The 12,628-nt window shown below is 39.3% G+C and overlaps 1 protein-coding gene across 1 annotated transcript; it reads left to right on the top strand.

The window, feature by feature from the left end:
* The first annotated feature begins 1,436 nt into the window (after positions 1-1,436).
* Positions 1,437-9,628, top strand: LOC135650241 (kinesin-like protein KIN-12A). Its single transcript, XM_065169503.1, has 16 exons — positions 1,437-1,812; positions 1,888-2,025; positions 2,153-2,236; positions 2,342-2,464; positions 2,540-2,599; positions 2,688-2,741; positions 2,827-2,919; positions 3,676-3,771; positions 4,055-4,200; positions 5,765-5,914; positions 5,994-6,123; positions 6,209-7,375; positions 7,494-7,592; positions 7,668-7,820; positions 7,937-8,734; positions 9,069-9,628. Exons 1-16 carry the CDS (start codon positions 1,507-1,509, stop codon positions 9,363-9,365), a joined length of 3,894 nt encoding a protein of 1,297 aa, XP_065025575.1. The 5' UTR covers positions 1,437-1,506; the 3' UTR covers positions 9,366-9,628.
* Positions 9,629-12,628: the final 3,000 nt, after the last annotated feature.

Genomic DNA, 12,628 nt, shown 5'->3' with positions numbered 1-12,628 from the left:
ATGATTGTTTTTAACTTTTCTCTAAACTGTGTAATGAAGTTTGTTTAGAACACTCAGTCTCAAACAGTGTTTTGTGAGGGGTTTAATGTTTTATAAAAATTAAAAAATTTTGAAATTTAGATTCAAATTGAAGAATTTTAAATGTTTAAATGTAAAATAAATTAATTTTAAAAATACTAGAAAATATAATACTATTTGTAACATGAAACAGTTTGTAGCGAAAAAAAAAAATCTATAACACAAAAAACAATAAACAATAAATTATTAGTAACCAAATTTCTAGAAATTTGGTTACTAATAATTCAACACTAAATTAAAATTATTTTATCAACAAAAAGGTAAAAAAAACTATTTCTAAAAATATATAATATATAATTATAAATTTTGTTTTATAAATAAATAGAGAAATGATTGTATTTTCTGAAGACAATAAATTCATTTTAGAAAACTCAAAACTCCTTAACTTTTCCAAAATAGAAACTAAATTATAAAAAAATAAGAGACGTAAATGTTCCGATTTTGAAAAAATAAAATATTTATTTTTAAAATAAGATAAATTCTAAAAAAATTCATGCTTTTAAAAATTTTCTATAGAGTATCTATACTTTACAAATTTTTCGTAAAGTATCCTTTTGTAAGGACAAAAAAAACACAAGACCATTGTTGCCTCCACATATTATATCGAAATTGCCTCTATGTGTTTTGTTGTAATCCTTGCACAAGAAAGAAAGTGATATTAGAATCGTCCCTATATCTCCTCTACATCTCATCCTTCTTCCAACGAAGACCATAAATGCATGAGAGTTATGGACGATGAATCTAAGAGAGGGTTTTTTACGTTAAATTTCAAAAGTTTTTTTTTTTTTGAGAATTCATCTTTAAAAATTATTATTTTTATCAATAATATCATAAAAATGATATCTTCTAGATATTTTTCAAATGAAAAATCACGATGAAAAAGTTAATGTTCACATAATTGAACCAAGTATCAAGACACTCAATATATGATCAAATATCATCTTAAAATATGAGAACTTGGAAAATTTTCAAGTCTCTTCATCCATAATTCCAACAGAATTGACTTTCCCAAAAGCCATGCGATGAACTCAACCTTTTATACGTATAGGCCGCAGCTCAAGTGGGTCAAAATTTACTGTGGTTAATCTTTTCTCATTTTAAATTGTAACGGAAAACAATACTCACTTCCCCACAGGAGAAGTGGAACACTCCAAGAAAATGGACCGTTGCAATGGGACCTTGGAACTGTACACGATCAGACGGTCCAAATCAAACCCGTCGCTTCATCGTCCACTCTTCCGCCGCTCCCCAATCAGAAGACCTCAATTAAATAAAAAAAAAAATCCACAAAATTACATTTGCACCCCTCAATTTCAAATCAAATCGGCTCTCCCCCTCCCCCTCTCCTCGCCCACCACCTCTCAAGGGAATCAGATCTCTCCGCCTTCCTCTCTTCTCTCTCCCTCTCTCCCCCCTTCTTTGATCTCGATGAAGGCGCTCGCAAATTCGAAGGGTGGAAGGGTTCCGCCCTCCGAGACCCTGACCCCTTCTTCGCAGAAGCAGCGCCCTCCTCGGGCCCCAAAGGAGAACGTCGACCCCAACACCACCCCGCCGGAATCCTCTCCTTTCAAGTCTCCCGGAAAGCCGCTCTCCGCCAGGAACCGGAGCCCGCTTCCCCCCAAGCCGCCTCTCCCCTCGTTCCACGGCGGCAACCCTCTCAAGCGGAAGCTGAGCCTGGAAACCCTCGCCGAGAATGGGGGTCCGCCCTCGATGTCGTCAGATTCGGGCGTTCAGGTGAGACCTCATGAAACCCTACTTTCATCTGTTCAGTTGGGTCTTCGAATTACATGTTTCTTGTGGTTGGATCAGGTACTTGTGCGAGTGCGACCGCCAAGCAAGGAAGAGGAAGAAGGGGATCCGATTGTACAAAAGATCTCCTCAAACTCCATTTCGATCCTTGACCATACCTTCACCTTTGACTCGGTAGCTGATACCAGTTCCACTCAGGCGAGTCTCAAATAGTATATATGCACTTTGAATTAGAGATCTCTCTTCATCTCTTTTACCTTCCGAGCACCCCCTAACGCTTAACATTTAAAGTCCTCATCTTCTGAACTCTTGAGTATCTTAACAGGATGATATATTTCGACTCGTCGGGCTTCCATTGGTGGAGAACTGCTTGGCCGGGTTCAACAGTTCCATATTTGCGTATGGGCAGGTAGGTGCAGCTCTGTGATTTCAAACATGACCAAGTCTCTTTGTTCTGCTCAATTAGCTATCAAGAATGCTGATAAGTTGTTTTGAACTGAATTTGTCGGGAAAGACTGGTAGTGGAAAGACGTATACGATGTGGGGACCTCCGAGTGCCTTGTCCGAAGATTCTTCGAGTAGTGAGTGGGGTTTGACTCCACGTGTTTTTGAGCGGCTTTTTTCTCGCATAAATGAAGTAGGTAGTCTCTGTAGTCCTGCTCAACATGGTATTTTAGATCCACTCATGCTTACAGGATTATATATGTCTTAGGAGCAAGCTAAGCATTCCGACAAGCAGCTGAATTACCAGTGTCATTGTTCCTTTCTGGAGGCAAGTGTGCTGATGCTACCGGCAAATCATGTACTTCTTGGTTGGTTGGTTTGTTAGTTTTTAATCTGTCTGATTGTTGAGATTACAGATCTACAATGAGCAAATTACTGATCTTTTGGATCCAACACAAAAGAATCTTCAGGTGGAGAACTAACTTTAGGTTTGCTCTTTTTGCTAATCTGACTGTGGTTTTCTCATTTAATTCTGAATTTTGTCATGTCTTTCAGATTAGGGAAGATGTTAAAGCTGGCATTTATGTTGACTGTTTGACAGAGGAGTATGTGTATACAATGAAGGATGTGATCCGTCTGCTGATGAAGGTCCATTGATTCTCTTCTTTTCCAAGTCATATTTTGTAGTTTGTTGATCAATTAATATTTCTCAAAGAACTTTTTAGGAGTTGTGTTCAGGATTATTGGCTCAAAAGAAAAAATGTTCAAATTGTAAATAAGAGTAATCTTTTATCCGTTCGTTATAGAATACTTTGAAAACACCAACATAACTTTTCCTTTGTTTTATTTTGTAGATATCGTTTTATATGATCAGTTTCATTTTTTATGTGCATGCTTGTGGTGTATTGATGAGAGCAAGTGTGACTGTGCGTGCATGTGCATGAATATTTTTGTATGTGCATGCTCATTTGTGTGCTTCTGTTTTCACATACAGCGCTAATGAAAATTTTTCTGATTTGATTTTTTTAACTATTGATAGTTGAATTATCCGTTTTATGATGTTTATAAGTCCCTTCTTGAAGAATAATGCTTTTGTTAAAGCTACTTCTAGCATGCAGTTTAGTCTTTTCATGCAAAGTTCTATTATGTAGAATTAGTTGAGCTAGTGTCATGGAAAATCTATTTGCCACTGAGATTTGACATTCTGGTTTCTATCTTATTATCTTCTATGGTTTTGTATATTTATTACTTTTGTTTGATTGTTTGACACTGCTTCTTCTTTAACCATTTTGCAAGTTCCTGGATGCTTATCATAGACTCGTGGCATGGCTGTTCTTTTTTTTGCTTTATGGATATGATATCTGCAAATGATATGCATATTTACACTTCTCAATTGTTTTTCAGGGATTAGCAAACAGGCGAACAGGTGCAACCAGCGTAAATATGGAGAGTTCTCGTTCTCACTGCGTATTTACTTGCATTGTTGATTCCCAGACAAAGGTAGTAAATTGTGTTAACAATCAAAGTTCACTTGGAGATGAAGATTTCATTATGATGTTAACAGATTAAGAAATCATATAAATATATGTAGGTCAAATGGTAGCTTCCTTGTTCAACAGTGAAACTTTTGTCAATTATTTGCAAGGTTGTGGAATCATGCTTTGCTTAGTCTTAAAAAGACACTGCATTTTAAGTTCTTATATCATAGACAACACTTTTATATATGTCGAGCCTTTTATGTTGCACTGTTGATTTACAAAGTGCTTTCCTTATAATTTCGTAGAGCTTAGGTGATGGTTTAATCAGCTTAAGGACTAGCAGGATCAACCTTGTTGATCTGGCAGGATCTGAAAGACAAAAGCAAACAGGTGCAGCAGGGGAACGCTTGAAGGAAGCAGGGAATATTAACCGCTCCCTGTCACAGCTTGGGTATGATTGCAGTTCATATGTTCTCAATATAATTGCTTATAGTGCATCGTTCATAATCACAATTAATCATTATAATGTAACCTGTTGAATGTTAGATACTAGTAATCTTCTTTTTCTTTTTGAAGTACCTATTACTCTATTAGGAACCTGAAACTTGTGAGAATCTTTCAGTTACCATGCCTGACTTCTTGGATCTTTTCTCTTCTAATATTCTCAAGGATTTATTGTAAGAAGCACATCTGATTGTTGCCTGATAGACAGCTATAAATTCTATCATTATTTAACTCATATGAATTATAGAACTACTATACAGTCCTAGATGCTAAAAGATAAATTATTATTTTACCTATAAATTCTTTTACTCACAAGAGCTTTAGGGCTTTCCTTCTTGTTCTTCTATTTTGACGAACAGGAAGCAAGAAGCCACAACGATCAGCTAGCAGTGTTTCATGATGACATTGCCTAGTTTCTTTCCCTCCCCTTCCATCTCCTCTTGTCCTAATATCCTTCCCTCTCTTTCTTTTTCTCACTGCTTACTCTTATTATGTCATGGAACGAGTCATCTTCATAATCTCTCATATGAATTTAGTCATCAGAGTCCAAAATCTAATTAGTATCTGTTGGAATTGGTTGATCCATGCTTATTCCAAAAATGCTAGTGGAGCCAGGAAGGGCTATATCATGTAGAATTGTAGATTCAGCTTAGGTGTCTGGTTCTGATTTGCATCAATTGGATCGGAGCAATTCTGAAAATATGTAAACATTATTCAACTGTTCTACACATGCTGTCATATGCAACTCTAAGATGGGAAGATAGCAAGTGCACTAAGATTTCTACTGTTGCAGCTGAGTTACTATGAAATGTTTCTGTCAATTCTCAAGATAAGATATAACCATGAGATAGTAATCATAGTATTTCCATGGATTCTGTTTTAAGATAATGTTGCCACTACCAGGATAAGAAAACAAAATCTCGTTGGACTGGTTTGCTAGTCTGATAAAAGTCAATCGAAGTTTCATGAAGTTAGGTAGTGCAGCCTATGTCCATCCAATGTTTACTCAGTTACTATTTAATGTATTGTTTTCCCTAGCTCAAGTGCATGTTGGAAGTCAATTTTACTGCACTGGCTGTAGACAATTCTCCAATGCTTTTTGGTACAAAAAGCCCTGAAAAGGCACCCAAATGATCTTAACTATCAACCTGAAATCATCCATGAATGTCACAATTTCCCCTTTGATTATTGCACTGGCATTTTGGGCGAAGCTTTGTTATTATACAGAAAAAGGCTGTCACAGTTTTGTATCAAATTTAGTTGCAGACTAGTGACCTTAATTGGATTATCCGCATAACTATGAACAAGTAACTTAATCTATTAGGAAACTTTATTGGCCTCGCTTTTGCATGCAATAGCTTTTATTGTATCTGCATAGTATTTTCCATGGACTTTTTCCATGTCATGAATCTATGGTTTCAACAAGCTGCAGACGAAAAATTACATGCATGTATATTAGGGTACTCTTTCTAATCTGATTTTGCTAACACTTTTGCATTTTGTTATCACAGAAACTTAATTAATATTCTCGCCGAAGTTTCACAGTCTGGGAAACAGAGACACATTCCATATCGTGATTCCAGGCTTACATTTTTATTGCAAGAATCTCTTGGTGGTAACGCCAAGTTAGCAATGATTTGTGCTGTTTCACCATCACAGAGGTATAAAAAGAGGCTTTTAATCTTTACCTCATCCCCCCTTGCTTTCTTCTGTGTTGATTGAGAAATATGATATATGCAGCTGCAAAAGTGAAACTTTCAGCACCTTAAGGTTTGCACAACGAGCAAAAGCAATAAAGAACAAAGCAGTTGTCAATGAGATAACACAGGATGATGTTAATGTCCTGCGTGAGCAGATACGCCAACTAAAGGTGGTACTTCTGTGATGCTCATTTTATCCTTTTGGCATCATCAAGTTTTAGATTTCAAATTGCTCACATATCTTCTTGTCAATAGGATGAACTTCTACGCATGAAGTCTAATGGATCTGCAGGAAACAACGGAAGTTTTTCATCAGCATGGAATGCTCGGCGTAGCTTGAATCTTTTGAAAATGAGTCTTAACTGTCCTACAACACTACCTATTCTGAAAGATGACAATGATGTGGAGATGGAAATTGATGAGAGTGATGTTGAGATGCCAAATATTCAAGCAAGCCTACCTTTACCTTGTGAAGGAAAACTATCCGTCGATCTTTCTGCATCAAAAGAGGAGCTAAGGTCCTCTATTAATGATAATGATACAGTTGCCAGGGATGTCAGGTCAATCTACAAGATGGATCCTGGCTGTGTAAAGGATCAAACTTTTGCAGTTGAAGAGTGTGCTCTGAAGAAAATAGGGCCAGGCCAACTCATTGTAAACTCTGATGGTGGTTCTACCGAAGACCGAGGAGATGATCAACTGAATGATACTTGTGAAGTACATATGGCTGATGAAGGGACTAATATTTTACCAGATCATAACACACAAAGCGAAAGCAATCTGTCAGTGGAAAAGGAATACATTATCCATGAAGCGCAAACTCGTGATTCTTCTAGCTCCCCAAGTTCCATAGTTTCTCCCGACAGTAGTGGCATTGTGCCCAGCCAGACATCTCTAGTTCTTCAACTGCCTACTTCGAGTAAATCACCTGTGCTTGAAAATTTCAGTAGAAAAAGCCTTAGAACATCATCATCTATGTCAGCATCTCAGAAGATTATAGCAGATGATTTGAAATTAGGCTCTGGAGTACTAAACGTATCCCTTGCACAATCTTCATATCCTCTAAACACTTATGTAACTCAAACAAACAAGACTGAGAATTTAGCAGCCAGTCTGCGACGTGGTCTTCAAATTTTCGATAACCAGCAGCTTAACCCATTCGTGAGGAGGTCATCATTCAGATTTTCTGTTGCACTTACTGATGTCAAGCCAGTGGTGCCAATAAACAAGGTCGATATTGGCATACAAACAATCGTTCAAGATCCAGAAGAAATGGAACAGTTGTCTGCATATGTTTGTAGTTGTTGCAAGAAGATAGCTTCAGAAGATGAAAATGAAGATACCAAGAATGGCACTGATCTTCAATTGGTAACTATTGATGGAACAATGTCGACTGACAAACTGAAGATGAAAGTTCCTCGGGTACATTACAAAGCATAAGTTGAATATTCTGTAGATTTCTGTTCATTTCTTCTTAAATGTTCATGGATTTATTAACCTTGTTTAATAGGGTTTAGGGTGATGTCTTTTTTGACTGTAGGCAGTGAAGAAGGTCTTGACTGGCTCTATCAGGCGAGAAATGGCTCTTGAAGAACACTGTGCAAAGCAAGCTGCTGAAATCATGCAACTAAATCGTTTGGTAGAGTATCTTTTCCATTTTTTTATATTTTTGGTTTTCTATACTATGCTTTTCTCATTTCTATGGCTGGTGCAGTTACAACAATATAAGCATGAGCGAGAATGCAGTGCCATAATTGCTGAGACACGGGAGGACAAAATTTCTCGTCTTGAGAGTCTTGTGGATGGTATTTTGCCGACAGAGGAGTTCATGGAAGAAGAGTTTGCTTCTCTCATGAATGAACACAAGGTCTTCAGCGTCAACTGATGAGTTTCATTTTTTCAGTTTACCTGATAGCCCTATTATCAGGAGTTTTACTTTGTTAAAGTTTTTCCTAATATTTATTTATTTTCTGCAAGTAACAGCTTCTTAAAGAGAAATATGAGAATCACCCAGATATTATGCGGCTTAACATCGAGCTTAAAAGAGTTCAAGAAGAACTGGATGGTTTTAAGAACTTTTTTAATATGGGTGAGAGGGATGTCTTGATGGAAGAGATCCAGGATCTAAGAAGTCAATTACAATATTACTTGGAGTTTTCTTCCAATTCAACTCGAAAACAAAGCCCTTTTCTTCAGCTGACTCATTCATGCGGAACCACTTCAACTCCTCTCTGTACTATATCAGAGTCAACTGAAGCAAGTGGCAATGAAAAAATTGAACCAGATGGGTGTAATTGGACCGAAAGGGAGAGTGAATGGATCATACTTTCAGAGGAACTTAAACTTGAACTCGAAGCAAGTCGATCGCTTGCTGAAAAGAGGAAGGTGGATCTTGATTCGGAGAAGGAGTGCACGGACGAGCTAAAGGAGGCACTGCAGACAGCAATGCAGGGTCATGCTAGGATTTTGGAGCAGTATGCAGACCTCCAAGAGAAACATATTGGTCTACTTGCGAGGCACAGGAAAATTATGGATGGCATCGAGGATGTGAAGAAAGCAGCTGCCAGAGCTGGGGTAAAAGGAGCGGAGTCAAAATTCATTAACTCCCTTGCTGCAGAAATTTCTGCTCTTAGAGCTGACAGAGAAAAGGAGCGGCAATATTGGAGAGATGAGAATAGAGGTCTTCAGGTTCAACTTAGAGATACAGCTGAAGCTGTACAGGCTGCTGGAGAATTGCTCGTGCGGCTGAAGGAAACAGAAGAAGCTGTTGCAACCGCCGAGGTATGTTTCTGTTTGCTGTAACATACATCTGCATGATTCTCCTTACAACTTATTAATGCATAAGTTTACGTTTTCCCCATCACTGATACGTGTATCACTAAATAAGTTTGATGTGTATAATTGTTTGCCATTACTTAGAAAACAATTCGATGCCAAAGAAACTTAATTGATTCGTCGAGCAAGCAAGACTGACTAGATAATGCAATGTGCATGTAGCTTTTGGTTCTAGGTAGCTATATCCTGGTGGAGCATGGAGTTCAATTGAGGGTTATCCTTTGTCTGTTCCCGGTGCAATAGTAGTGTTTAACAGAAACCTTATTTATTTATCCTGCAGAAAAGAGCATGTATGGCAGAACAGGAGACCGAGAAGGCATACCAGGAGATTGATAACTTGAAGAAGAATTATGACAGAGAGATTTCTTTGCTAAACCAGCTTCTTTCAGAGTCACGATTGCCCAGGGAAGCTCTCACGTATACGGTGTTCAACGACCCTAAAACCAGAGGCGAGAGTCTCACTGATCAGAGATGGAGAGAGGAATTCGAGCCTTTCTGTAACAGAGATGATGCTGACTTTTCCAAGGACACAAATCCCAGTTCATGGTTCTCTGGCTACGATCGATGCAACATCTGAAACATTTCTCGGCTGGTATCTTCTCCATGTTTGTATCACAAGTAGAAAAAGAGATTGTTGTAACCTCAAACAACATAAGTGTAGCAATATGTACCGTGAATTGGTTGTATCCACATGCTAGTTATGTTAGCGATTCATGACATGTAGATGTAGAAAATGCTAATAAGTCTTGAATATCTCAAACTTATATGTATAATTTGATCCGTACGGGTTCATATTGCCTGATCCTATGGTGCAAAGCTCGCACCACGTCATTTGCATGGTTACGTGGTGTATGAGGCTGGATATTCTGTGACATTCTGCCATAGATGATTAATTAATTGGTTTCTTCCTTCAAAAATAAAATGTTTAGGTTTATTTACTCATTTGTTTTACTAATCATTGATTTTCTTAATGGAAACATAAAGAATAAAAAATAAAATGATAATTTTAATGTTTCAATTGGTGATGGATGGTGTTGGTGGTGGTGGACTATAGTTTCGCTTGGGGTGTGAGTAACTATTGTGGATGAGAAGAGTAGTGGTAAGAGATGAGGACCGTTTTATATCTACGTTAATGTCGACGCAATCGTCGAGCGATATTTATTTGCATTTACGTCGGTGCTAATATAAATACCATAATGGTAAAAGGGTCGTTAATGCAGATGTGCTTTTTCGACGTTGATACCAAATATGTTTTTTCTAATAAGATTTATTTGGAGGGATCAAATTGTTAACATTTAATACTAAATGATGCTATTGGATCGTTTTATCATGATTCGATTGACCTGAAGCTACTGGTCAAAGCGACGTGGATTTAGAACTTCGATGGGATGGGAGGAAGCATTTATCCCATCCTTAATTGACAATTTTTAAACTTAAAGAAAAGATAAATAATTTAAGATAAAAAAATAGAGTTATAACTAATTAATTTCTTAAAGGGAAACTATCTATCTAATACCTGAATAAGATGGGATTCCCCCAAGAAATAAAGAATCTTGATCTCTCTCTAATGTCTCGTTTTCGATGTGGACTAACCTCTTTAGCATTTGGTATTTCCTTTATAGATAGATCACCTTTGACCATTATGGATCAACCAATACAGTCGCAATGTGGTCTCGTGACACTAACACAAGAACAACATGCTTTAATGAATTATTGTAGGGCCGATGTGACTGACGTGATGTTTCACCCAACTGCACCGACGATTGACTTGAGTTATTGGGAATGCTATTCAATTGTCCGCATCACTCCCCCACATCTCTTTCCGGCTGTCTCCCTCTATTGCGTCTTTCCTTCCTCACCTTTTCATTTCGATTCCACTCTTACTTGTCGATCGGTTTAATGTTCTTTCTGGTGTAATTGTTTTGTTATTTTCTTACACTATATTCGATTTAATTTAGTTTCCGCATCGACAGACCAAACAACAGTCTCTAGTGGATGATTTAGTTTACATTCGCCATCTTCTCAGTGGGGGTGGCGAGAAGGATAAAAGAGTCCTCTCCACCACCCACTTTGCAACCTGTCACACTCTGTCACCGGTATGCGGCAATAACGCACGCACCGAGCCAAGAATCCATTACCATCCCCTTCTCCTTCCGACAAGCGAGAGAAGCGGAGGAGGCCATGAAGAACGAGCTACGCCTTCTTCCCCTATCTCTTCTCCTCTTCGTTGCTGTCAGCAGCTGGGAGCTTACGGTCCGCGGCGTCGAGTTAAGGCGGCCAGCGGCGACGGGCGTCGGATGCAATGGCTCCATAGCGGAATGCCACGCGGAGGCGGAGTTCCTCATGGATTCGGAGACTCACCGTCGTTTCCTGGCGGATGGCGGGCATATCTCTTACGGCGCCCTCGCCCCGGACAAGCCGGCATGCAACGCGGGAGATGGGCAGCCCTACGGCAAATGCTTGCCAGCGCGGTCGGGTAACCAGCCAAACCGCGGCTGCAGTGCTTACAATAAGTGCCGCGTGGGTCATTAAAGGTGATCAGATGAACTGTTATCTCCTCCTCCTCCTTCTTCTTCCTGTGTGCTATTACCGTTCGCTGGACAGCTTCTCGTCGTGAAAGCATTCTTGAACTGGATGAGAGTGACCGACGGAAGCCGTTCATCAGGGTAATTTGTGTTCTGATCCCGGAAAACACGCTTGTGGCGACGTTGGTGTTCGTTTCCCTCATCTTCCTTCGGAAAGCATGCGTTGCTTTGTATCGTTGGCTTTGGGAAACAAATTTGGTCGATGATGTTATCCAATTAGTGCTTTTCATTGCTAATCATAAGATCTTGATTTGATCAGATAAGAACGACTCCTCCCTCGGACGAGCCAAGCTTCAAATGTTCCCTAAATTGTTGAGGAAGATCTCGGTATCTTCTTTATACAGAGAACGAGCTGTTGACCGGAGAGTTAACACGGCATAGGTTCATTTCCGAATGCGTAGATCCGTCGAGGAAGCCCACGTGGGTCACGAGGGAACGATCGACCGGAAAGCTGAGGTGGCCGGTGGACTCTCGAGGCATTACTTGCTTGCGACGATTGGCTTGAGGTGCGCCTTAGTTAGTCATGTTGGTGCCCTGCACAAGCGATCAGCAATGGAGGATGTCTTGACTCGAATTTTCTGATGATTAAATCAGATGTGTAGAGGGTTTAGTAAAACTTAGAAGAGTTTATTTGTTTCTAGTTTCGAGGGCTAACTTTTATACGACTAGTGGCATAAGGCCAATGGCAGGATAACGTACCCCTTGCATCCTTGAGGGGCTCATTGATGATGGTAATTGATAAGTACACCCCATGATGAGTAGTGTTAGGAAAGGACGATCGTGATAGTATGGTTTATCGGAAATAAGAGATGATCTCCTGCGTCATTCTTCTTCGGGGATCGAGACGGGCAGGGGCTAGTGGATTGCTCTCCCGCTGGCGGCTGTAGAGGGAAGGCGGCAGCTCCTTTGCCCGTCTGTCGGCAGAGGAGTATAAATATGAACACTGTAGAATGGTGAGTTGGCAGTGTTGACGTTTTCTCTATCAAATTCATATACGGCGTCGATCATCCTACTCGGAGTCTGAGTTTAGAGGATAAATTTTCGAACATAAGATAAAATGAAGTCTTCATGCTTACGAGCGGCAGTCGTTGTATACTCGCTACAGGCGCCTCACAAATTTTATAGGAGAAGTAGAAAGAAGTAAAAAGCTTTAGGGTGGATGAGATGTCGGAGAATGATGAAGGAAGGATGCAGACGAAGAGTCGTCCTGTCTCGTTTGCTAATGAGACGAAAAAGGGTGTCGGCCATCGGTAAG

The sequence above is a fragment of the Musa acuminata genome, chromosome BXJ3-9, assembly GCF_036884655.1.
Source record: "Musa acuminata AAA Group cultivar baxijiao chromosome BXJ3-9, Cavendish_Baxijiao_AAA, whole genome shotgun sequence".
NCBI classification, from domain to species: Eukaryota; Viridiplantae; Streptophyta; class Magnoliopsida; order Zingiberales; family Musaceae; genus Musa; species Musa acuminata.
Note: the sequence above shows the minus strand (reverse complement) of the source record. Positions and strands in the feature narration are given on the sequence as shown.